General features: G+C 35.6%; 2 protein-coding genes across 3 annotated transcripts; one reads left to right on the top strand and one right to left on the bottom strand.

The window, feature by feature from the left end:
* The first annotated feature begins 9036 nt into the window (after positions 1-9036).
* LOC113297201 lies at positions 9037-14616 on the top strand. Of its 2 annotated transcripts, none has more exons than XM_026545621.1 (9): positions 9037-9231; positions 10463-10524; positions 11513-11645; positions 11781-12021; positions 12198-12326; positions 12457-12506; positions 13029-13126; positions 13239-13526; positions 13865-14616. In XM_026545621.1, exons 2-9 carry the CDS (start codon positions 10477-10479, stop codon positions 14363-14365), a joined length of 1488 nt encoding a protein of 495 aa, XP_026401406.1. In that variant the 5' UTR covers positions 9037-9231; positions 10463-10476; the 3' UTR covers positions 14366-14616. The 2 variants fall into 2 exon arrangements, with proteins under 2 accessions (XP_026401406.1, XP_026401405.1); XM_026545620.1 differs by having other exon boundaries at positions 9040-9231; positions 11778-12021.
* A 591-nt stretch (positions 14617-15207) lies between these two features.
* On the bottom strand, positions 15208-16254 carry LOC113297200 (PLAT domain-containing protein 3-like). The gene is made up of 2 exons (XM_026545618.1): positions 16102-16254; positions 15208-15910 (listed from the first exon to the last, which is right to left on the bottom strand). The coding sequence occupies exons 1-2, from the start codon at positions 16177-16179 to the stop codon at positions 15428-15430; spliced, it is 561 nt and encodes a 186-aa protein (XP_026401403.1). The 5' UTR covers positions 16180-16254; the 3' UTR covers positions 15208-15427.
* Positions 16255-24322: the final 8068 nt, after the last annotated feature.

The following is a 24322-nucleotide window of genomic DNA, read 5'->3' as shown; positions in this document are numbered from 1 at the left end:
TTGGTACCATCCGAGTTATTCCTTGTATTTGATTAGAACTCGCAGTTCCTGCTTGAGTAAATCAAATCAAGAGAGAGATATAAACTCGTTGATATACTTTTAATTGATTGAGCCTTGTTGATTCTCTTAAAAGTATATTCGAGTTGTCCATACGTATTGCTAAGCTAAATATTGGGTGGTGTTGTTAGACCCCCACTTTTTCAGTTCAAATGACTCAAAAGAACTAATTAGAGAGTTGTTCAATTGCTTAGATCTTATATAAGTATAAAAGACACAATCGAAGCAAAATTGGTTTTGATTCACTCAAATCGATTCATGAACATTATAGCCACGGTTTGCAAATTGCATTCCTTAAGATATAAATGTTTTAGTTCAAACAAACCAATTTTAGAAAGTAACACACTTAAATATGCGTACGGGTATGCGTAATTAAGTAACCGGATTTGAGTTTGTTTTGGTTTTCAAACTCGGCAGAAATTCACGGACGTGAACTTCCCGCCAGTATGCATACGGTTACGCATACTTTGGTAACCGGATTGAGTTGGTTTTGATTTCCAACCTCAGCAGAAATTCATGGTCGTGAACTTCCGCCAGTATGCGTACGGGTACGCATACTTACCCAGTCTCCATCAACCATTTAGTACCAGCACAAGTATGCATACACTTGGTTCCCGGTTTTGGACTTATACACTAATGATTGAACACACTATATGCTTATATCCAAAGATGGTCACATATTCTAAACTCTCATTTCAATCATTGAAACATTCTTAGAGAACGTTATATAGTTGTTGTTCACAAACTATCTTTCGTCAAAGCGATTTTCAAGTGATTGAAACTAATATGACTTTCATCACTAGTAAAGATGAATTTGGCCAAAGCGAAAGCTTACCAACACATATTTCGATAAATAGATAAGCGAGATAAACTCGTCTCGAAATAACAAATATGTATAATCGAAGTATATATAGCAATGCGACTTTTGTCTCAAGATAGGAGATAGAGTAGATAGACTTTTGAGCGATAGATAAGTTCAAGTCTCCACATACCTTTTAGTCGATGAAGTTTCACCAGTTCCTTGAGTAGTTCTTCGTCTTTGTATGATGAACGTCGTGGAGTCTAGAGCTCAACTACACTATATATCCTAGTCCAAGACTTAGCCATATGTAGACTAGAAATCAAAACTTATAGTTTTGGCAACTAAACTTGACAAACAAGCTTGAGATAGCAACGCTTGCGAGTTCGACCGAGCAGTGCTCTAACAATCTCCCCCTTTGTCAATTATAGTGACAAAACTATCAATACATATGGAATACAAAATAAATAAACTTTGCAGCTTCTCTTTCACATACATGATCTCCTTGGTTCTTCAACATTACTCGAAATCTTCGTCATTTCCAAGTACTCCAATGATTCCAAAGGTTGTAAGTTCAACATCATCATTGTTGAAAATCCGCAGCCATAACAATGAGAAAACAAAGGCTCTCGATCATTGTTACACAGTGTCATAGTATTATTACACATCATCAAAATTCAATTGTATCACAACTTCGACAACAATACTATGTATCACTCCCCTTAGTCAATACTTCATCTCACAAGGAAACTACTCCCCCTTACATAATGATCCGAAAACCATATGTATTTGTAGTGTGAACTACACATTAATTCTCCCCCTTTTTGTCAATAAAATTGGCAAAGGTACGAAAACTAGTGAGATCCTATTGAAATTTCCGTACAGACATTTCATGAGCAAAAGAAAACACATATCAACTTTTTAGATGCAATCATATAGCCGAAACTAAATGCATTCATCAAGGAGTTTATAAAGATACAAGATAACCCCTACAATATTCCACATTCGCACTCCCCCACAAATATTTGGCAATTAAGCACAAGTTAAATTAAGAACTCCCCCCCATAAAATGTCATTCTCGAAAGAACAACAAGAGTGACCTTACTTTCAAGAAGAAAAGAAGGATTCCTTTGGACAACACAAATCACATAAGAATATGAATTTGTATCCAAAAACTCAATTAAATTAGCCACAAGAGAACCCATAATTAATTTAATGGAAATGCTCAACATAAGAAACTTACAGAGCCACACAGTATATACATAAAAAATAATGGATCAGGGAAGATCGATACTGCGGAATAGACAAGGATTCATTCTATTTTCCATTACTATTTGCACAATGACATACAATAGACATAATCCTTGTAAATAAAAGTTTTATCCTTTATTCCATCAAAAAATGACATAAAGGCTTTAACTTTTGTAAGTCAAAAAGTTCATTCAAACTTTTATCAATACTTGCATATCGACATACGAAAGACTTAACTTTAGACCACGTACGGGACGATCATAGTTCGCGGACGCAAACACACATATCCCACAACAATTTGCAATATATAAAACCATAAAGATTAATACTGCAAAAATCATCTTCCACAAACTTTAGAATTTAAGCAAATAAATCTAAAAACATTGAAGATGAAAAACGTTGGACATAGCTATGTGTAATCACAATAATGGATATTCCAACCTCTAGTTATTCTTCCTAAAAACACAAGAATAAAATTCTCATAAGAAGATTTCCAAGGCATAATATAAACACAGCTCTAAAGAACAAGGAAAAACTCTTAAACCACCAAAACCGAACACGAATTAAAACCACATAGACGTTTCGGAATCCTCACGAGCCTTAAGGACTTTGATCTTGTGATTAACAGCATCCAGTGCATCTTCAGAGAAGATATCCTCATTGAGAAGCTCTTTAACATGTGTCTTAATGAGATCAAGGTCAGAAGTAACCTTTTTCAACTCAGTTCTTAACACATTAAGACTCTTCAAAGTATCAACGAGCTTCAGTTTTGCTACCTCAAAATATTTAAGAAAATCATGAACCGCTTCAGCAGAAACCATATCCTCGTTCTCAACATCGTGATGTGTATAAGAATAGTAACATGAGGCATTAGGATGATCATCTTCTACTAGGGTTCTTTTCTTCCTTCCCTTGGACTCGAAACCAATACCTTTGTCAAGAAAACCTTTTGCAAAACCGCTAGGGTTAGAAGAAGACATCCTTGACAAACCACACAATATCCCAGAGTATGCGTACGTGACTCAAGGGTTTTGGTATTTAAATGGTTTCTTAGGGAAGGTAACTCTTAGGGTTTCTAAGAATTGATTCATGACAGTAACACTGATACTCATACGAACACAACTTGACCCAACAACATAGGTACGCAACCGGTCGTTGTTTTTTTTTTTACGACAAGACAGAATTTCTACTATGTGAAAATTATCACAAGAATTTTGGCTCAATAAATTTTATATCTCCATAGAGAAAAAATTTAGAGCACACAAGTAGAAGGCAACAAAGTTGCAACAAAAACAAAAGATGAACAACATCAGACACAACCAATACTTAAGCAAAGTTGTTTACAGACAATAGTTTATCTATAAACGATAAGAAAATAGCTCAACTAAACAGAAGACAATTTTGACAGAATTATACCTGATTATTAACACAACTTACCCAACATGATTTTTATGAGTAAGTTCTCAACCCTTGTGATTAATTAGCACAAGAATCAACTCTCAGCTCATTAAATGAACGAAGTTCATGGTTGAGTTTCTTTTTCCTTTTAAGTCTATGAAAGAATCTCTTTTGACGTGAAAAATTATCATAAAACTTACTGTCATCAAAATATAAGACATAGTTGGAGTTCTTACCAGAAGAATTCTAACTAGAGGCGGTTGACAGCCTGTTGATGATTTCTTTATAACCTTCAATTAACACTTTTAGGTTATTTCTCATATCATCATTTTTGATCCCTTCTCCTGACATTTTGTTCACGTCAAAAGCAAAGTTATCTCCCTTTTTGACAGAAGAAAATTCATGATCTCTTCGTAGACGATTTTTGTTGAGACGCTTGTTATGCTTCTGATCATTTGAGGAACTCTTAGAACTGACTTTCCTGGTAGAATATACAGGGTGAGTACTGAAACCAATTGGTTTAGACATATGAATGTCATTTACACCTTTGAGGATTAAGTCTAAGGTGTGTTCAAGTCGAACAATGGAATTGTTATTCAACCTAGAGTTTGTCTTTTGCTTAACATGCCCTTTTGAATCACAAAAGAGACATACATTCTGATCATAAGAGTGATTAGAAGGTACCGTCTTAACATCATCGTTTGGAGATTTCTTCCTTCCATGTGATGTGAAACATCCTTTATTAGAAGAGGCTATAGGCACATCTTTTCCAATAGAAGGGAATTCCGATTTTACTTATGGAATTGGAACTTTCTCAGTTGCAATGGAAGTTGATGATATAGAGGACTTTTTGGAACATGCTTGAATCGAGAGTTTATTCAGGAGATGTTCAATTTCCAAAGCATCCTTTTTGAGACTTGCCTCAAGTAGGGTATGTGAAGACTGATCTTCAGCTTTTTTGGAATCACAGTCTCTTATTATACCGAGAAGAACATGACATTGTTTTTCAACCGATTAAATCTATCAGTTTGGATTCTAACAAGTTTTATAATCAGTTCAGTCTCTTAAGTTGTTTCCCTTTCATTGGAGACAGACTCTTTTGAAGGGTAATCAGGATAACACATGTCAGTGTCAGTCTGTTTCGTCAGAACACTAGGTTCATCTATATTTGAGATTGACAAATCTTTCTCTTTAATAGACATTGTTGAAACATAACTTTTATTTCTGGTGACGCGTTTATCAGAGATATTACTGCCATCCATAGAGTCATATCGCTACAAACACATACTTATAAGGTCTTAAACGTGTTTGCCTGCTCTGATACCAATTGAAAAAGTGGGGGTCTAACAACCTCACCCAATAATTCGCTTAGCAATCTGTATGGACTAACTCCAATATACTTTTAAGAGAATCAACTAGATAGTCAGACTCAATATTAATAAAAGTATATCAAAGAGTTATATCTCAATTTCTCGATTCAATACTTACTCAAGCAAATAAATTTTTTTGAGTCTAATTAAATACAAGATAAATTAACTTGAACGGTACCAAAGACCAATATTCAAGGATCAATCAATTCCAATCAACAACCAAAGGTCGGATTTCCCAATTGATTGATTCAACACACAACCTGTGATATTTCAATTATATAACAAAATATAATGCGGAAAAGAAATAACACAGACACCAGAAGTTTTGTTAACGAGGAAACCGCAAATGCAGAAAAACCTCGGGACCTAGTCCAGATTGAACACATACTGTATTAAGCCGCTATAGACACTAGCCTACTACAAACTAACTTTCGGTCTGGACTGCAGTTGAACCCCAATCAATCTCACACTGATCCAAGGTACACTTGCGCTCCTTACGTCTCTGATCCCAGCAGGATACTACGCACTTGATTCCCTTAGCTGATCTCACCCACAACTAAGAGTTGCTACGACCCAAAGTCGAAGACTTTAATAAACAAATCTGTATCACACAGAAAAGTCTTCAGTAATAGATAAATCTGTCTCCCACAGAAATACCTACGAGTGTTGTTCCGTCTTTTGATAAATCAAGGTGAACAGGAACCAATCGATAACCCGGACTTATATTCCCGAAGAACATCCTAGAATTATCAATCACCTCACAATAATCTAAATCATATGATGGCGGAACTAGATATTGTGGAATCACAAACGATGAGATGAAGATGTTTGTGACTACTTTTCTATCTTGCCTATCGGAGAAATTAATCTCGAGCCAATCTTACAATTGTACTCAATACGATAGAAACAGCAAGATCAGATCACACAACTACAAAGAAGATAGTTGGGTCTGGCTTCACAATCCCAATGAAGTATTCAAGTCGTTAACCTACAGGGTCTCGAGAATAAACCTAAGGTTAAAGGAGAATTGACTCTAGCTTATACAACTAGTATCACACAAGAGGTGTGGGAATTAGGTTTCCCAGTTGTTAGAGTTCTCCTTTATATAGTCTTCAAATCAGGGTTTGCAATCAATGCTACCTTGGTAACAAAACATTCAATATTCACCGTTAGATGAAAACCTGATTAGATTTAATCTAATATCTTTCAACCGTTAGATCGAACTTAGCTTGTTATACACAAATGAAATGCACGTTCATTTAGGTTTGTGTAACCGTACCTAAACGTGTACACCTAGTTGGTTCAACATTAGTTAACCAAATGGTTATCCATATGAGCACTTTCATACCAACCATATTCATCTTCACTATAACTAGTTCAAATGACTCAAAAGAACTAGCTAGAGAGTTGTTCAATTGCGTAGATCTTATAGAAGTATACAAAACACAATCGAAGCAAAATTGGTTTTGATTCACTTGAATCGATTCATGAACATTATAGCCACGATTTGCAAATTGAATTCTTTAATATATAAATATTTTGGTTCATGAACAAACCAATTTTATAAAGTAACACACTTAAGTATGAGTACGGGTATGCGTACTTAAGTAACCAGATTTGAGTTTGTTTTGGTTTTCAAACTCAGCAGAAATTCGGGGACGTGAACTTTCCGCCAGTATGCGTACGGGTACGCATACTTTGGTAACCGGATTGAGTTGTTTTTGATTTCCAACCTCAGCAGAAATTCACGGTCATGAACTTCCGCCAGTATGCGTTCGGGTACGCATACTTACCCAGTCTCCATCAACCATTTAGGATACACACAAGTATGCATACATTTGGTTCCCGGTTTTGGACTTATACACTAATGTGTGAACGCACTATATGCTTATATCCAAAGATGGTTACATATTCTAAACTCTCATTTCAATCGTTGAAACATTCTTAGAGAACGTTATATAGTTGTTGTTCACAAATTATTTTTCGTCAAAGCGATTTTCAAGTGATTGAAACTAATATGACTTTCGCCACTAATAAAGATGAACTTAGCCAAACCGAAAGCTTACCAACACATATTTTCAGAAATAGATAAGCTAGATAAACTCGGCTCGAAATAGCAAATGTGTATAATCAAAGTCTATATAGCAATACGACTTTTGTCTCAAGATAGGAGATAAAGTAGATAGACTTTTGAGTGATAGATAAGTTCAAGTCTCCACATACCTTTTAGTCGATGAAGTTCCACCAGTTCCTTGAGTAGTTCTTCGTCTTTGTATGATGAACGTCGTGGAGTCTAGAGCTCAACTACACTTTCTATTCTAGTCCGAGACTTAACTATAAGTAGACTAGAAATCAAGACTTACACTTTTGGTAACTAAACTTGACAAAGCTTGAGATAGCAACGCCTGCGAGTTCGACCGAGCAGTGCTCTAACACACCTCCTTACGTAAGAGTAGTTCCAAATATGTATACTGAGGTCTTTAATACATTGGTGCAACGCTTTTTGGTTAATCTAACAGCCAAATCTAGCCCATAAAACTTGGTCTTAAGAATGAAAAAAAGAGTTTGATATAGTTGCATAAAATCCTGAAAATATCACAAACAACTTAACAACTATTTATTTTCTTGATTTTCAAATTCATTCAAGTCTACCTTAAATTTCTTCGAATTGCAATCAAAATCTTTCGATTACACTAAATACTAATCGTAATTTACTCATAATTGAGTATGATAACTTTAAATGACCGATAAATTTGAAAAAAACCGAAAAATTATTGCAAAAAATCCAGTCTTCCGTCGGACACAGCCGTTGCACTTGCACCGTCATCTAGTAACCAAATAAACGCGTAGTATCTTTCACCTATCTTACTAAGTACCGTAGCAATGTATTTTTTTCTCTTTCATCTAGAAAAATTTTCACTCAACGAAAACACCAGGCGCTTGAACTTTTTTCTGCTCAGATCGATCATCATCAATCACTCTAGGTTCTATTGATCTCGTTATTGTAATTAATTAATTTAGATTTAGTAACCTTTACGGTTTTAGTTTCACTACTGATTTTAAGTTGTTTTCATGTTTTTCTGCTCGGACTTGTGCTTGCTGGAGGGAGCATCAATTAGAATATGTTTTTTCTATCACAACAAAGAAATCAGAATATGTTGTCTCCTCCTTCTGGGCAAATCTACGAGCAAAATGGAACAATAAATACATCGGTGGTACTTTCGGCATCTCCTACTCCTAACCAGTATAACTTGGGGTTATTTTCTCTTTGGGGTGTTAGTCGGATTTTAGATTGTAATCTTGTTTTATCTGCTTGTGATCTAAAGTTCTTAGTTTGTTTGAACGAACTAGCAAAGTTTAGATCCATGTTTATGGATGTTAGATCTAGGATTATGATAATTTTTACATTTCCGTTTTTAGTCCCTGTAATTTGTAATCTTATTTCTAGGCTTGTTGTTTGTTCTACGATGAAAACAAAGACAGGAAAGAAAAAAAGACCAAGATCACCTTGGAGTTCTTCTACCTGCTACAGAGTCAGCCCGATTTGTTCCGATCCAGACACTTAAAGACCCATTCAGACTACCACTTGTACTGCTAATTGGGTCTTTGTTACCCATTGGGCAATCTAAATTTAAAAAACTCCAGTTCATGTTATTTACATGTCCTGAAGAACAGTGGGTTGGATTTGATCCAGTCTTTGCTTTGTGCATTGGTACATACTAGATTTGTTTTCAAAACTAGTTGAGTCCGAGTTGTTGGTTCCCCTTCTTTGCGAGAGAGAAAGTCTTCTGAATTTGTTCTTAGTCCTGAAGGAATAGAATTATTAGGTAAGCATCGGTGGAGATACTATAAATTGTATGACTACTTTGTGATCTTGAAGAATTGTTGTAAGGTCTCCGATCTCCTAAATCCGCTCTATCAACATATGTATTGAGGTTTAGCCTCTTTTCCAAAAAAAAAAAAAAAAAAACTGTAGCTGAGCAAGATAGCGGAAATATATCATTGCATGTCGACCACGCGGCGAAATGAATCGGTGTAAATGTGGGTCAACAAAATCGAGAACATCGTGGTGAGAAATTGTCTGTTGGTTTCACGGACTCGACTTCAGTAGAGAAAAGCAAAAGGCCTAACCAGTTTCCCGGTCATATTTAGTCGTTATCCCTTGGCCGTTAAGTAGAAAAGCGAAGTATTTATATTTTCCCCAAACTGAAAAAAATAAATCCCCTCCAAAAGACCTAATTGGTTTTATTCTAATTTCATTGTTCAAGCTTGATTTCACCTTGAAAAAAGAAACAGAGAGTGTCTTAATTAGGGTTTTCTAATACTCTTTTGTAACCAAGGGCAATTGGAATTAAAGTAAGTTTTCTCGACTTATCTGGAACTGATATCGTTTAAATTTGCGTAATTTTGAATTTTTGTTACTAGCGATTATTTCAAATCATGTGAACGAATTGGTGGAAATTTACGATATTTTGTCCTTTTTATTAATATTGATGATTTAAGAAAGGGGCAATTCCTTTCGGTGATAACTGTATGAATCTAATATCAAGAAGATATTTATTAGTGTACTTCGTAATATATTTGAATTGACACTGTTACCTCTAAAATAACAAATCTTGTAAAACACGATGATTGAGGGTTTTGAATTTCTGTATGGATTTTTGGATTATACTTGATGTAGTGATTTCTTGTAATACCTTGATTATTGATGACTTGTGACTTCTGTTAATTGGGCAGTGCTTAAAAAAATGCAGATGATTATTTCTGAGCTTAGAAAATAAAGCTAAAATACTAGATAGTGTTGCCTTGGCATTTGTAAGAGCGACTACACTGTTTTGAAGCTGATATAGAGGACCTACTCGGAAAACAATTTACTTTACTGTCTCTATGAAATTTATATAAGAAAGAATGTGGGTCTTGGACCAATATATCTTTAATGTTGCATAATCAAATTTAATGGTAATGAATATCAAGCAATCAATTGACTAGTACGAAGAGCCAGTTTCGAAGTGTTCCCATGTATAGAAGTGAAAAGAGTGCACTGGCAGCTGTTTGTTCTGCAGAGCTTGTGGATTTTGGGTGATGGTAGAGTAAAGGAAATCAAGTGGCCTGGTTGGACGAACCAGAAGTAAAATTTATAGTTGAAATTTGTTGGGTGCGATGTTTGGTATAGAAGTTAACTGAAAATCAGGCTAATGTCTAAATGAGTTATTGTTATTCCTATGCTTGGGTTATATACTTCTATTATTAGGACGACAATTAAGTTGCACTTGTTTGGTATTTCCTGCTTGTTACATATTTAAAAATGTGTTTGTACTTCAGAATTATATGCTTCTATTATTAGGACGACAATTAAGTTGCACTTGTTTGGTATTTCCTGCTTGTTACATATTTAAAATCAGGCTATATGTCTAAATGAGTTATTGTTATTCCTATGCTTGGGTTATGTACTTCTATTATTAGGACAACAATTAAGTTGCACTTGTTTGGCATTTCCTGCTTGTTACATATTTAAAAATGTGTTTGTACTTCAGAATTTTGAGCCGATTCATCATCTAACTACTGCCTCCTTTTTCATGTTTTTTAGAATTCAGTTGGGCGATGGAAACTGGGGACCCGAACTCTGGAGAATCACGTACATCTTTGGTGGTAAGGACCATTAAAGTATAGGGATTGTTTCCTTGAAATTTATTAACATTTTGATACTTTCATCTTAAAGTATAATGCTGCACAAATGGTCATTTTTGTGGTAAGAATTGGCAGCTTTGTAGGTTGGATAGAACCATAAGACCTGATGTCATAATGTTAGGAATCCTTTCGAGCTTTATAGGTTAGTATGTATGACAGTATGAGACATAAATCATCAGCTTGATTACCTTAGTTGGTGTCAAGTATTTCTATTGAATAATTTTAACAATATTGTGTCTCATTCGCCATATTATGGATCCTATATTTAATCAGTCCATTGCAAACCATTCTGTTGCAGGCATGAAACAAGAGTATAATGTTCTTTTCATCAGTTAGCTTGACATTCAAATATAAATCATATTTTAGGTGTTTTTGATGAGCACAGTAGTTGAAGTAACTTGAGATGTCTCTTGTACAGTTGTACCTAGATTAATCTTCCTTGAGTACGACGCCCTTTTGGGCCATTCCACTTATTTTTGAAAGTTGCGGAAAGCATTGGTAGATCGATTTAGCTATTTGTAAATGAGAATCAGCACCCATAAGCTGAACATTACTGGAAAAGGACAGTGCCGAAAGCTGCAAAGTAAATTAGAAAACATCAAAATGCAGGTAGTGCACTACTGCTGACCTAGGAGTTAAACCTTTAACCCGTCACATACAAAATATTGTTGGGAAAGTTCATGTAAATTTGATTTTTTGAAGTCGTCTCTCAACAGAAGTTTGTTGTTTTAACTCTTCTACTAGTACCTTGAAGAAAAGAAAATATACTCTTCCATTGTGCTTTTCGACTTGGCAAACTTGCATCTGTTGTACTTATTAATGGAACACGCCTTACACTTCTATTATAGAAGGAAAAATAATGGTATCATGATTATTTTCAGATGTTATGTCTATATCTCTTATCTATCTAACCAGTTCCAGGTTTTTCCATGATTTGTTATTGTGGCAGGCACCAAATGATGGTTTCAGAAATGAAGGGCTTATCCCTCAGTTATTTACTTCTGTCCCAGCCCTCAACGAAGCTGCTTCATATCTCTCCCAAACAACTTCATATTTGACTAGATGCTTCACTGAATCTGCTCGTTAGTTTCTTTTCTTTACATTTCGTTGCTCAGACTATTATCGGTTTGGAAAACCTTTTCATCATGCAAGATTTTTATCGTGTTTTCGCTGCATTTATTTTGTTTTGTTTATACTGCATGCTTTCATTGCAGAAGAACCAATGAGTAGAGTGAATGCCCAGGAACTAGCAACACTTTCATTTGGTACCAGCAGATCATCGTCTACCGATGGTGAATCTTCGTATGGGAGATGTTCAACAAATTCTTTAACGACTACTGCTGCTCCATCTGTACATGATGTGCCAATAAGAGGGTCACCTACACATACATCCGAGGAAACTACACAAAATACGGTATCAACTCAGACTGGTTTTAACGGATTATCCATGTTCCAAGGGTATGTAGACTCTGACTTGCGGTTTCCATAATGCCTGAGTGAAATTTTTGTTGAATGATCAATTTTGTTGGTAGCCTAACATGTTATTGACCTGTACATTATGATGGCAAGTATTGAAAATACCTAGTTGCCTTGTCTCGGCATTTGAATAATGTTTAAACTTATGTTTCTTTCAGTCTTATTTCCCGGGCACGGAAGACGGTTCGTGGATCAGCAGATGATATTGGTTGGCTTCAGCGCGCATCAGGATTACCACCGGTTGAAGACGGAACAAAGAGATTTGATGAATTGCTTGGCAACATAAGGTATGTGTGCACATTGATATCATTCTTCTGGATAGTGGAAGGTACAGTTTATGGCATTTGATCTGCGTTAAGTGGTTATGCTCTTCATTCTTCTAACCTCTTGACTTGTAGTTGTTTCTCTGTCTATCAGACATGGCGTACACACATTGCCAAACTCGATGGTTTATTTATTGGTTCCAGGTATACATTATGACTGCCATCAAGTCAGGCAGGATAGTAGAATGAAGCTACTACGTTTATTCCCTTATTTGTCGCACACCAAATAGACTCTTCTCTCCCACCTGAGACTTCCTGTGTGATAGGCAGCGGTCTGTTTAACGGTCATATGACACTGCTCCTATGCATGTGAGTTCTCAGTAGGTGTGCGAAGTGCTTTTGTCTAGGTCTTTAGAGCCCGGTTGGATGCATATTAGGAAACTGGCTCTAGAAGAATAGGGATGAGTTAACGGTTTAAGATATTGGATGGATCGTTTTTTAAGCTAACCATCCATATAGAAGTTTCCATCCGTTAATTGTCATATACATCATAATTCACTAGGGGGTGGTGGGCCAAAATGGTGGATGTTTGAACACACTTGATATTTCTTATGTGCATATAGGCATGAAAAGGATGTCATTTGTTCGCACCCTGGTCCGCCGTCGTTTACTTCTTTTAGTTGTACTTGTATAAATTTTTTTTCCTTCATATTTTCCGTATGGCAGGTCTTTTCAGCAACCATGGGCCACTTTATTTTGTGAATACCAAAACGTTTTTCTCAAAGTTGGGTCTGGCTTGCCATATTGCTAAGATACACAGTGAGGTACTAGTTCCCCCGTTATTCAATCTGTTTATTATATGTCAATATATCTATTTATTAATTATTTTGCTTCATGCTGTTTGTGTTTCTACTTACTCCAACGTGAAATTATCAGGCTTCAGTTGAGAAAAATGCACGCGAGATAAAAGATTATATTGAAGAAATATATTGGGGGTCTGGGAAGCGTGTTATGCTTCTCGGGCACAGCAAAGGTGGAGTTGATGCAGCGGCAGCATTGTCTATATACTGGCCTGATCTTAAAGATAAGGTTGCAGGCTTAGCATTAGCGCAAAGCCCATATGGAGGTAGCCCAATAGCTTCTGATATACTGCGAGAAGGGCAACTTGGTGATTATGTGCAATTCGTAAAAATTATGGAGATCCTGATCTGTAAAGTCATTAAGGTATCCACTTCATTTTAAAAAGTTGAACCGTTCCATTTCTTTCTCTCTCTCTGGGAAAACATATATTCTTCACGTTCTAAGGAAAACATATAATCTTCTCGTTCTAAGGGAACCTTGCTATTGTATCGCTCCTTGTTTGGTTGTTCCCAATTTTCTCCCACCAGAGGCCACCAAGGGTTGAAATCTTTTTACAGATGCTAGTGCACATTCTATAGGTAGGATTTTGTTTAAAGAAAATCAAGGAATAGAAAAGGAGCTGGAAAAAAAAAGATTTCTGCCTGCAAACTTATTATAGTTAGGAACTGATCCACCCTGTTTTGCCCTTTAATGTGATGTAGGGTGACATGCAAGCTTTAGAAGACTTGACATATGAAAAGCGGAAGGACTTCCTAATGAAGAACCACTTACCAAGGGAACTCCCGGTCGTTTCTTTCCACACAGAGGCTGGAATTGCCCCTGGGATACTAGCAATGTCTCACGTTGCGCATGCGGAGCTTCCTCTGGTCCCAACTCTTTCAATGGGAGGTAGCAGCAGCAGCCAATCCACAAAACTCCCGGTTGTTATGCCACTTGCTGCTGCAATGGCTGCATGTGCCCAGGTTCTTCAAGTTAGGTATGGGGAAAAGAGCGATGGACTTGTAACTTGTCGTGATGCAGAGGTTCCTGGCTCGGTTGTGGTTCGTCCAAAGCGGAAATTGGATCATGCTTGGATGGTTTATTCGTCAATGAACAATGATCCAGGTGAAGCCGATGCCTCCCAAGTATGCGAGGCACTCCTTACTTTGTTGGTTGAAGTTGGGCAAAAGAAGAGACTCCTACCTTCCTTGAAGGACGACTGAACTCAAGATTTAAATCATTTTTTGTTTCATCTCTCTTTCATGTTTTACCTATCATACTGTTATTAGCTTTTGTTCTACAATATCCTCAGCATCAAGATCAGATCTACGGATTTGTAGACTTTTATATTAACACTATTCCAGTGTTGTAGAATTCTTGTACCTACGCTGTGGTAACTTATTTGTATATGCTCAGAAAAAAAAAATCTATCGTTCTATTAGGAAAAAAAATAGAATAAAAATTCTTTATACTACATAGACAGAGCCCTCTTTTCTTCATTATAGTTTATTTTGTTTCTTTTACCATCTTGATTTGCAGTAAACTAAGTCGTCATCGGGTGATGATACCAATAACTGAGTTTAAGTTTAAGCCAAGTAGTAATAGTAAAAGAATGGCTGTTTGTTTCCTCAGCTCGGCCCCAACATAATGAGCAATAATGTTTTGTTACAGATAAGACTATGAGCAATTATGTGAACATATTGGTTGGCAAGAATCTCAGATCAGTAGAAGGATAAGCTTGCTGCTGGTGCATCACGTAGTGCGAGACACGATGCCACTTAAAAAAAGAAAATCTCATTTTTGCAAATTGTATAATATAATTTAGAATATTAATTTAATGGAAAAAAATCATTTTGAAATTTAAATATCAACCTGATCAGATGTTAGATTTAACTTTCTAGTCTCAAGACTCTCAACTTTCTTGGTCTTGGATCAGACTTGCACATCCCTGCTACTGATACGGCCCTATCTTTAGCTTGCTTCACCATTGACTAGATGACAGATTTTACTTCTAAAATGCGCAAGATAAACAAACTAAACCGGTATGGTATAGCTCGCTAACTTGTTGAAGCAAGTGTACCTAGCTATATCATTTCCCATACCTCAATTTAATTCTGAAAAACTTACAAGGCTGCTGTAAATTGTAAACAGAATAAAAGGAAATGAAGTGAACGATTGCACAAATTTTTATTTATTGAGAATCACAACCAAATCAAATTCGACAACACATCAAAGAACTCAAGCATCTCATTCCACACGCTGCATTCAAACATGCATAACCTTCTTCAGACGACAACTTCTTGAATGACATTTTTGTTGTTTCTAACAACAAAGGGTCCATTTCTAAGAAACCCCTGTGGTTTCTTGGCACACCCATTGAGATAAGCAGAGAGTCTGTAAGGAGGAGCATCATTAGCAAGCCATTGCTCAACATGAAAGATACTCTGACTACATCTCTTGTGAGGACCAGTTGAAGTAACTTCAATATAATCACAATACCATCCATGATGTAAACCTGAACCATCAGATGTTACATTCATGCTACATACTGGTCTATCAATACATGGGCCTCTTCCAGTAAAAATATCAAGATTACCCCATTCGAAGTAATCATAATTTGGTCCCATTGTACCTCCCCATGCTTCGAGATTTGGAATATTCACAGATCTGCCTTTGGCATCTCCTATTATAACACTGATCTTTGAATCTGTTCCAGCTTTTATGATTGACCCTGTTTTAACATACACTGTGTATACACATTCATCATCCTGTAAATAACCAAATCATATTGTTAACTCAATAATCAAATCAAAGCAATTGAAATGTCAAAAATTTTTAAGATGAATAAACAAATCCGATCATCTCAGAAAGAAAAAAAAAATAATGATACAGATTTGATGTTGACTATGGAAATGATGAGAGGAAAATGGATGATTGTAATTAGAGGAGTACTACTTACAGAGTTGGAAGCTCCATTAGTGTCTGATACAAAGAACAAGGATACCAGAAGGATGACTGAATAAATGGAGCGCTTCATCGTTTTCTCTATCTCTCTCTGTCTTTCGTTTTCTGAGTGTTGGAAAGTTGACAATTGATTGGGGAGCTTTATTAATGGAAAGATGGCCCAGATGGGTATTGATTCGGGTTTCGGATTCATAAATAATCCGAATTTATAATGGGCTTAATATTAAGAGGAATTTGCTATTTCATCCAGAATACCCGACTACGTTTAACCGGTAGTCCAGCGGCAAAAAGTAATTAATCGGAGGTCCAAAAAGCTTTTGAATAGTCAAAATTACTTGTCTATCCTCACCACTCACATGTGGATGCATATCTCGTTCTTCTTCTTTATTTTTTCTTCTCATTGTATTCATCTGCAGACGAAACTCCTTCCTCGTTCCTCTCAATCAACAACACCAACAGCAAAATCAACCTAAAAATCATGCTTAATCATCTCTAAAAATCAATCAATTTTCTTAAGCAAAAACCAAAATCTCCAATCAATCTTCATCAGCAAACCCTAATTCGATTTTAAAAGAAGATCTCTGCTAATCACCAAGATCCAGAGAAAGAAGAAAGAAAGAAGAAAGAAAGACGAAGATCTCTGCTTCACCAAAGGCAGTACATATAGTTATGTATGATCATATATACACCTTTACCTTCAATACATATTGATATGCACTTGAGGAAAATACGTACTGAATGTAAAAGTGTAATCCCACAATAGATATTGATATGTACTGGAGGAAAATATGTACTGAAGGTAAAAGTGTATAATCTCATGGTACATATTGATCCAACAATACATATCGATATGTACTGAAGGAAAATATGTACTGAAGGTAAAAGTGTATAATCTCATGGTACATATTGATCCAGCAATACATATCGATATGTACTGAAGAAAAATATGTACCGAAGGAAAAAATGTATAATCCCATGGTACATATTGGTCCAGCAAATACATATCGATATGCACTGAAGGTAAAAAGTGTATAATCTCCTCGTTCTTCTTCTTCTTCTTGGATTTTTTTCGTGAATCTTCTTGATATTCTTCTTCACTTGTTTCACTTCTTTACCACCGCGTATTATGGAACATACCTGGATTGGATGGATACGAAGCTATGAAATTAAAAGTGTACAATCTCATGGTACATACTCATGGTACATACTGATCCAGCAATACATATCGATATGTACTGAAGGTAAAAGTGTACAATCTTCTCGTTCTTCTTCTTCGTGGATTTTTTCGTGAATCTTCTTGATATTCTTCTTCACTTATTTCGCTTCTTTACCATCATCGCCTATTACGGAACATACCTGGATTGGATGGATATGAAGCTACGAAATTTGATAAAAGACATAATCTAGGGTTTTCACAAAATCGATAGAATCAGATCTAACAGGGAAAATAAGTAAGAAATGTATCATCAACATACATGCATTTAAAATTGATCAATTCCATAAAGAAAAAACCTAAAAAATAAGCATAAGAAGAAGAAATTAAGGAGAAACCCTATAACCAAGATCAAGAATAACTTCGCTTAAAAATGGAAGAAACAAGTTTGATTTCGGGAATGAATCACAAAAGATCTACTTCAACAAATTTTCGTCGGCGCAGAGATCGACTGAGAAAAAAATGATATGAAAAGACAAAGTACTTTGAGTGCGGGCTAATTTGGTCGTTTCGAAAATATACACGTGCGGTAGGATTATGACATTGGACCACCGAATAATATTTTTAGTCCAAAATCATGAATTTGGACTAGCGATTAAATTACTTTTATGGGTGGACTAGGCACTAAACGGGTCTCCTAGAAATGGATTAATCAGTAATTCCTAGTAATATTAATCGGACTTTGAAATGAGCCCAGATTAAATTGAGTGCAAAAGTGTTTTCTTTTCTAAACCAAGGTTTCAATATCTTCATGTCACGAATTATACGCGTATTTACGAATTACGGCTATACAACTCATATAATATGTTGCCATGTCATCACCAAATGACCATTTTCTGTTATATTTTTTACTTTCAAAATCTTACATACCCCAATATAAGCCTTATACCACCTACGTACCTGTTATTTGCTGATTATATCATCGTATAAATAGTTCATTTAAATCATAAAATCATAGTACTTAAGGTGAAATTATATGTCAAGTTTTATGTGACGAACTTGTATCTCTAAAATGAATCACACATAAAACGTATGTCGTTCTGAATTATCACCGAATAGTGGACTGGATTTACATTCCACCAAAATGAATAATACTCATACGTTTGTCGTCCCAAACTTTCTCAAACCTCGAACTGCTAAATAGGGCCTAGATGGGTATTGATTATCCGGTTTCGAATCCATACATAACCCGATTGTATAATGGGTTTGATAGTTAATAAAGACTTCGAAATAAGCTCACATTCAATTGAGGGTGAAAGTGTTTTCTTTTCTAAACGAGGGTTTCAATTTTCAAGATCTTCATACTAGTCTAAAAAAAGAAGCAAATCTCTACACTTTCACTTTCACCACTATACTTAGACCTTGATTTCTTCTTCTTCGGGTTAAGTTTGATTCGAATCTTGTTGATGGCATTAGCTCGAGGTGCAAAAGGCTCGATCGGATTTCGAATTAACCATTTGCATACTGCTCCTACGCAGTCTGGGCATGGTTAACTCAATATATGTTCATTCTTTCATTTGTTGATGTTGTTAAAGGTCGAACTAAGCTGCACATACAGAACACTTGAAATATCCTATATAGTTTCATTATATCCAACAAGCATGTTAACAACAGTATTAGTACAAAATAATTTTTCAAAACTTGTAAATCTAACTACTGTAATATGAAGTCATTTAAGATTTAATAACCAAGGTAGTGGTGCAGTCAAAGGACTTAAAGGCTGCTCATTGTATTCTCACCTAACATTATCTTCGATACGAAATCATTGTACAGTTGTGAAAAGGAAAGGGAACCAAATACAACACCAACTTTTTCGTTCGACAACCTGTATGGAAAAAACCTAATACAATTGCAAGCATACCAACTTAATCATTGTTGACAATTTGTATATAAAGTTTATATCTCTATCTCATCTCAATCAATATGTATATACAAAGGAGTCCGTGAACCTGATTGTTAAGAGAAGTACTTGGACGATCCCAAAAATCAATGTCCAAGATCAATTTAGTCGTATCCAAATAATCCAATGGGAATTTTGCCAAGTAATAAACTTGTTATCTTTTTCAAGATACGAATTCTACAAGAAACAAGTCTCGTAATTGATTATGATTGTATGGACGTATCTAATAAGATTGAATACGTACTACTTGTGTAAAACCAATTATAAAGATAAGTAATATAATGCGGAAAAGGAAAAACACAAGACACCAGAAGGTTTGTTAACGAAGAACCGCAACTGCAGAAAAATCCAGGGACCTCGTCCAGATTTGAACACCAAATTGTATTAAGCCGCCACAGACACTAGGCTATTATCAGACTGGAACATAGTTGAGACCGAATCCACCCTCCAAGTGATCTATAATATAAAATAGGTCGTGCCTAAGTTTTACTATACAAAGAGTGGTTGAGATTTCACTTTGGAATTCAAAGAGCGGTCCAGATTTCTTTTACCACATTAGTCGAGCGACTCACAATTTAAAACGGGGTATGTGCTTTGAAGCCGTGCACGTGTGTTTGGTCGGCTAAAGAGGGATAGACAAAAATCTTTAATAATTGAGAAAAGCTTTACTTCGAGGAGAGACTGCCCAAAAACAATATCAATACAACAATGCTACGTCAGTAACCAATTGGATACAAACCAACTACACTGCCTTTCTTCATTAAGAAATCACAGATTCAATTACAATGTTATTACCATGGATAAACAGTGGAAGTAATTAAAATCTCTATTTTGAATTGCTTTCTTTTTGGGTCATCTAACAAGGAAATTTTCACCTAGAGTTGGACCATAAATTCGTTTTATGAAGATTCACTTTGTTAAATTTCTGATGTCGGTGTTGATAAAAATATGAATTGACCTAACCTCTCTAATCATTTGCAGAAAGGACGAGTCGGTCAACAGAGAAGATACAGTCGTGAAGCCCTTGCCTAACACAAAGCGAAGTTCCAGGTACCATAAGTTACACTATATATGAATCATCATGTTCATATCCGCCGTAAAACGCCGGTTAATTTCTAATCTCTATTTCATAGGCGTAGTGCTGGTAGTCCACACCCTACAATCGAAAGATCCCATTGTTTATGGACTAAATCCCGTTGTTGGTAGCACCAAATACGTTTAACGCAAACAATACGGAATGTTACCCAAATTGGATAATTGCACGACGGTGTAAGCATACCAGCCTACCGCGACACCGAATGCTGAATGAATATATTTATTGGCACATCTTATTACAACGTCACTGATAATTAGGATGGATTATGCAATGATCGTAAACAAATCTCATGGTCAATCTGGTATATCGGGATTGATTCGAGGAGTCCCGTGTTCAGTCACAAACAACATTATGTTGAACTGCCCAAGTGAATCACTTGCTTCCGAGGAACAACAACAGACATGAGACAACAAATGTGGTGTATCCGGAAGTTTTCTATAGGATACAAATCATCATATTGCAGGTTGGGTTTAGGCATAGAGTTGTTATTTGTTGTTCCATTATTTGTATGCCTTAGGTATTATGGTTAAATTACAGTAAATCACCAAATCACAAGTTAGTTTTATATTATGTCGAAGAAAACTTAATTTGTCTATTTGAAGGAAGAACACAATCTCCCCTAGGACCATATCCTCACATCTGGAGCAAATGATTAACTTCTTTACATTGTCCATTCTCGTTCCGTTACGGCACGGGTTGACCGCTAGTTCCGTTATAGTCGTGCTCCTTACGTCTCTTGAAACTCGTCAGGTTCTACACAATTGATTCGCTTCGCTGACGGCCTTTACAGCCTAAGAGTTGCTTCAACCTCAGTGAAAACCTTCGATACCAATCTGCCTCTAAAAAATAAGCCTATTTGATTTTCATTTAGACAAAGATCAAGGCTTGGAAATATATTTGCAATAGACAAAGATAACAAACCTCACAATCTGAAACACTTGCACTTACTTAGATGAGAAGCCTGAATCTTTTACCACCTCTCAAGAACAATCTTCAACTTATCACTTAAGAACAGTTTTCAAATATCTTGAGGAATCACAAAGTTTGAGACGAAGAGAACTATCAAGGTAAAGATAGTCGTACCTGGTGATAGAAACATTTTTGTGTCTGAATTGTTCTCAACTTTCTGTATTGATAGTGCTCGATGTACTTATTATGGTAGTTTACGTTTATGTATGTGTTTTTGGGAAATAAATAATTTAGGAAAAATTGGCTAGAAAAAGTGTTAAAGGCACCTGGAGGAATTACTAAATGCACTCTCATTTTGGATAAAGGCACCCAATATTTGGATACAGGCATCCTATCTTCTTCATCAGTTCAAAGATATTTTTGGCGCGAAAGTGCATTTTCAAGTGCGTATTTTTTGGCTTGGATTTGTGTGAGATTTTCTCGTAAACTTTATACCGTTTGGATGGGGAATGGCTTGTTTCGATTAAACAGGGAAGATAATTGTTTTAGATTCGAGAAAATAGGGATTTTCAATGGGTTCTCGATAAATCAGGGAAGATATAATTCTCGGGTTTATGTTTTAATTTATGGGGTTATACATGGAAGTTATGTAGATAAAACAGGGAATATATTACCCATATGTTTGATCTTATCAATTTGCAGAATATTTGACAGCTGCAGTGACGCGTAAAGAGTTGAAGAAATATTCCGTAACTTTGGCAGAGTAGTAGTGGAGATTATTTTGGAGTTATTGTCGAAATATCTTAGTTTTGTTATGTATATAAATACTTCAGGGAAGTCATAAAGGAGACGGAGATTTGGGAATGAGCACAGAACGAAAAACAAGAAGTTGTAGAGCTTGCCTCCAGGAAGAGAAGCAGACGAAGAACATTGGACTGGATAAGACAGTTGCAGAAATTGTTGCATATTTGGTTGCACCACAAAACGTCATTCTTGCTGCAGTCTTATAACTCTGAAACAGTTGATCTGCAATGCTTATGACGTTTTAGTCTCACTGATTTATTGTTTTTGTTATATTTTCTTCTTTGTAAACACTTTTTGAGCAATGAAAGATCATTTTGAGCGTATTTTCACCATGTGGAGCTAAATCCCATCACTGCGACGACAAAGAAAGGCAAATTTGATCCTTATGGTAAATTTAATTAATTCTTTATATGACTTTTTAGGTTAAATTAAATTGATTTACGATTTTTCTTAATTAATTGTTATTTCATTTGATGGTTTATGCTTAGAGTTAGTTATTTTAAGATGTCATGCTTAAGATATTATTTTAAAAATCTACCTTAGGCAACGAAATAGAGTCAAAATTCTTATTGAATAAGTAAAGATTGTTTAAAATTGAAAATTAGAACCATATGAATATGAAAATTGGTGGAATCCTGAGTCCCAATATCTCTCAACTTTGTTATTATATATTTTTTTAATTTTCTAGATAAATTAGAATTTAGCTTTAAAATCGAATCTACACAAGTCCGAGTGAACGAAACCCTTTTTCTTATCACTGTAAAAATCCGATCAATTTTTGGCGCTGTCGACGCGGACTTGTCTTTAGATTTAGAGTCGTAGATTTATTTTTAGGTTTTTATTTTTAGGTTTTTATTATTATTTTTTGTTTTATTCTATTTTACGTTTCTTGGGGTATAACGTTTTGCCACAGGTTTGGATTTTGGATCGAATATAAATTGAACCAAATTTTTTTGATGACCGAAGACTTGGAGACAAAGTGAAAGCTAAAAGAACGGAGAAAATACAAAGTATTTTTAGTTTTAATTAGATTTTATTTTTATCTTTTTTATTTTCAGATTTTCTTTTGAGAAACTATGTTATGAAATCTTCTGTTTTTGTAATTTTCTTTTTTTTTTCTTTTTGGACATTGGAATATGGACATTATTTTATTTATTTATTACCCTACAGAAGGGTAATTAAATATTAAACTGCACAAAGAAGGACGACAATTACGATACTGTCTAGGCCCCTCGGGTTCGTACACAGAAATATGAGTCGTTGGCCCGAGTCGACTTCAGCGGTTCATCCTCCGTCTGGAACGGGAGGTAAGATTTTAACCACCTGCTAATCCCCTGTCAACGGGTTTACTGGACGCCTTTGTAATGCCTATATGTTGAGGTTTGAAAACAATTTTAATTTCTAGTAAAGGGCAAGGACTGGCCAAAATAAGATAAGGACTCGAATTTAATCACCATTTTCTTCTTGCCCGCCTTAGGAAAACGTTCCCAACGCGAACCTAAGCCTTAAAATACTGATTAGAACGAGAGAGACTGATAGGATAACGAGCTTATAGGAAATTTTTCAAAGGGATTTTAACTATTGGTTGCTTTGTTAGCTTAACTCGAGGTATGGGATGATTAATGTAAGTTGAACGAGCCGCCTTGTAACCCGAGGAAACATTGACATAGAGGTATGGGTATTCAAGCTCCCTTGAGTTTCTCCTACTTCTCTTTGTCTTTCTTTAATTCAGATCGCCCCAAGAGGTTCGCTAAAATTATAACTAGTTTCCTTCGGAATATTAGAAGATGGTTTAGAAACAATATAAGTGGAGCCATCATGTTTTTTGTTTGCTAGATTCAATAGGCTTGTTTTGGTGGCGTCAACCTTTTTTGTGCTTGCTCAGAACTTCCCTTCCGTTTAGGATTTTTCTTTTTTAGTTTTTCTAGTGTATGCCTGAAGTCATTAGAGAGCGCGCTTGGAAGAAAGACATTTTATATTATTTAATTAATGAAAACCTTAGTAGTTTTTCTTGTGAGAACGGGGAACTCGAAGACTCTTCTTTTGATAGCTTTTTTTTCGAAAATTTCATCTTTGAAAACTTGACACTTAATGAGGAAAGTACTTCTAGTCCTTTAATAGTGCCAGAAATGGCAACTTTAAAAGCTTTGCTGAATCCTACTAGGACATCTCGACCCTCATGTATCAAGTTAGCTGACACTGAAGGAAACTATGACCTGAAACCTGTGACTATATAGATGTTCCCAGTCTTTTTAGGGAATAAAATTTGGAAACCTTTATTTTCACCTTAGGGA

This window comes from Papaver somniferum, chromosome 7 (genome assembly GCF_003573695.1).
Source record: "Papaver somniferum cultivar HN1 chromosome 7, ASM357369v1, whole genome shotgun sequence".
In the NCBI taxonomy this organism is placed as follows: domain Eukaryota; kingdom Viridiplantae; phylum Streptophyta; class Magnoliopsida; order Ranunculales; family Papaveraceae; genus Papaver; species Papaver somniferum.
Note: the sequence above shows the minus strand (reverse complement) of the source record. Positions and strands in the feature narration are given on the sequence as shown.

Excerpts from the sequence above, each read along its gene's own strand:
- LOC113297201 (XM_026545620.1), top strand. The coding sequence starts at position 10,477 with ATGGAAACTGGGGACCCGAACTCTGGAGAATCACGTACATCTTTGGTG. Across the intron at positions 13,127-13,238 it reads TTGCTAAGATACACAGTGAG|GCTTCAGTTGAGAAAAATGC; the intron begins GTACTAGTTCCC and ends TGAAATTATCAG. Across the intron at positions 13,527-13,864 it reads TGATCTGTAAAGTCATTAAG|GGTGACATGCAAGCTTTAGA; the intron begins GTATCCACTTCA and ends AATGTGATGTAG.
- LOC113297200 (XM_026545618.1), bottom strand. The coding sequence starts at position 16,179 with ATGAAGCGCTCCATTTATTCAGTCATCCTTCTGGTATCCTTGTTCTTT. Across the intron at positions 15,911-16,101 it reads CTAATGGAGCTTCCAACTCT|GATGATGAATGTGTATACAC; the intron begins GTAAGTAGTACT and ends GGTTATTTACAG.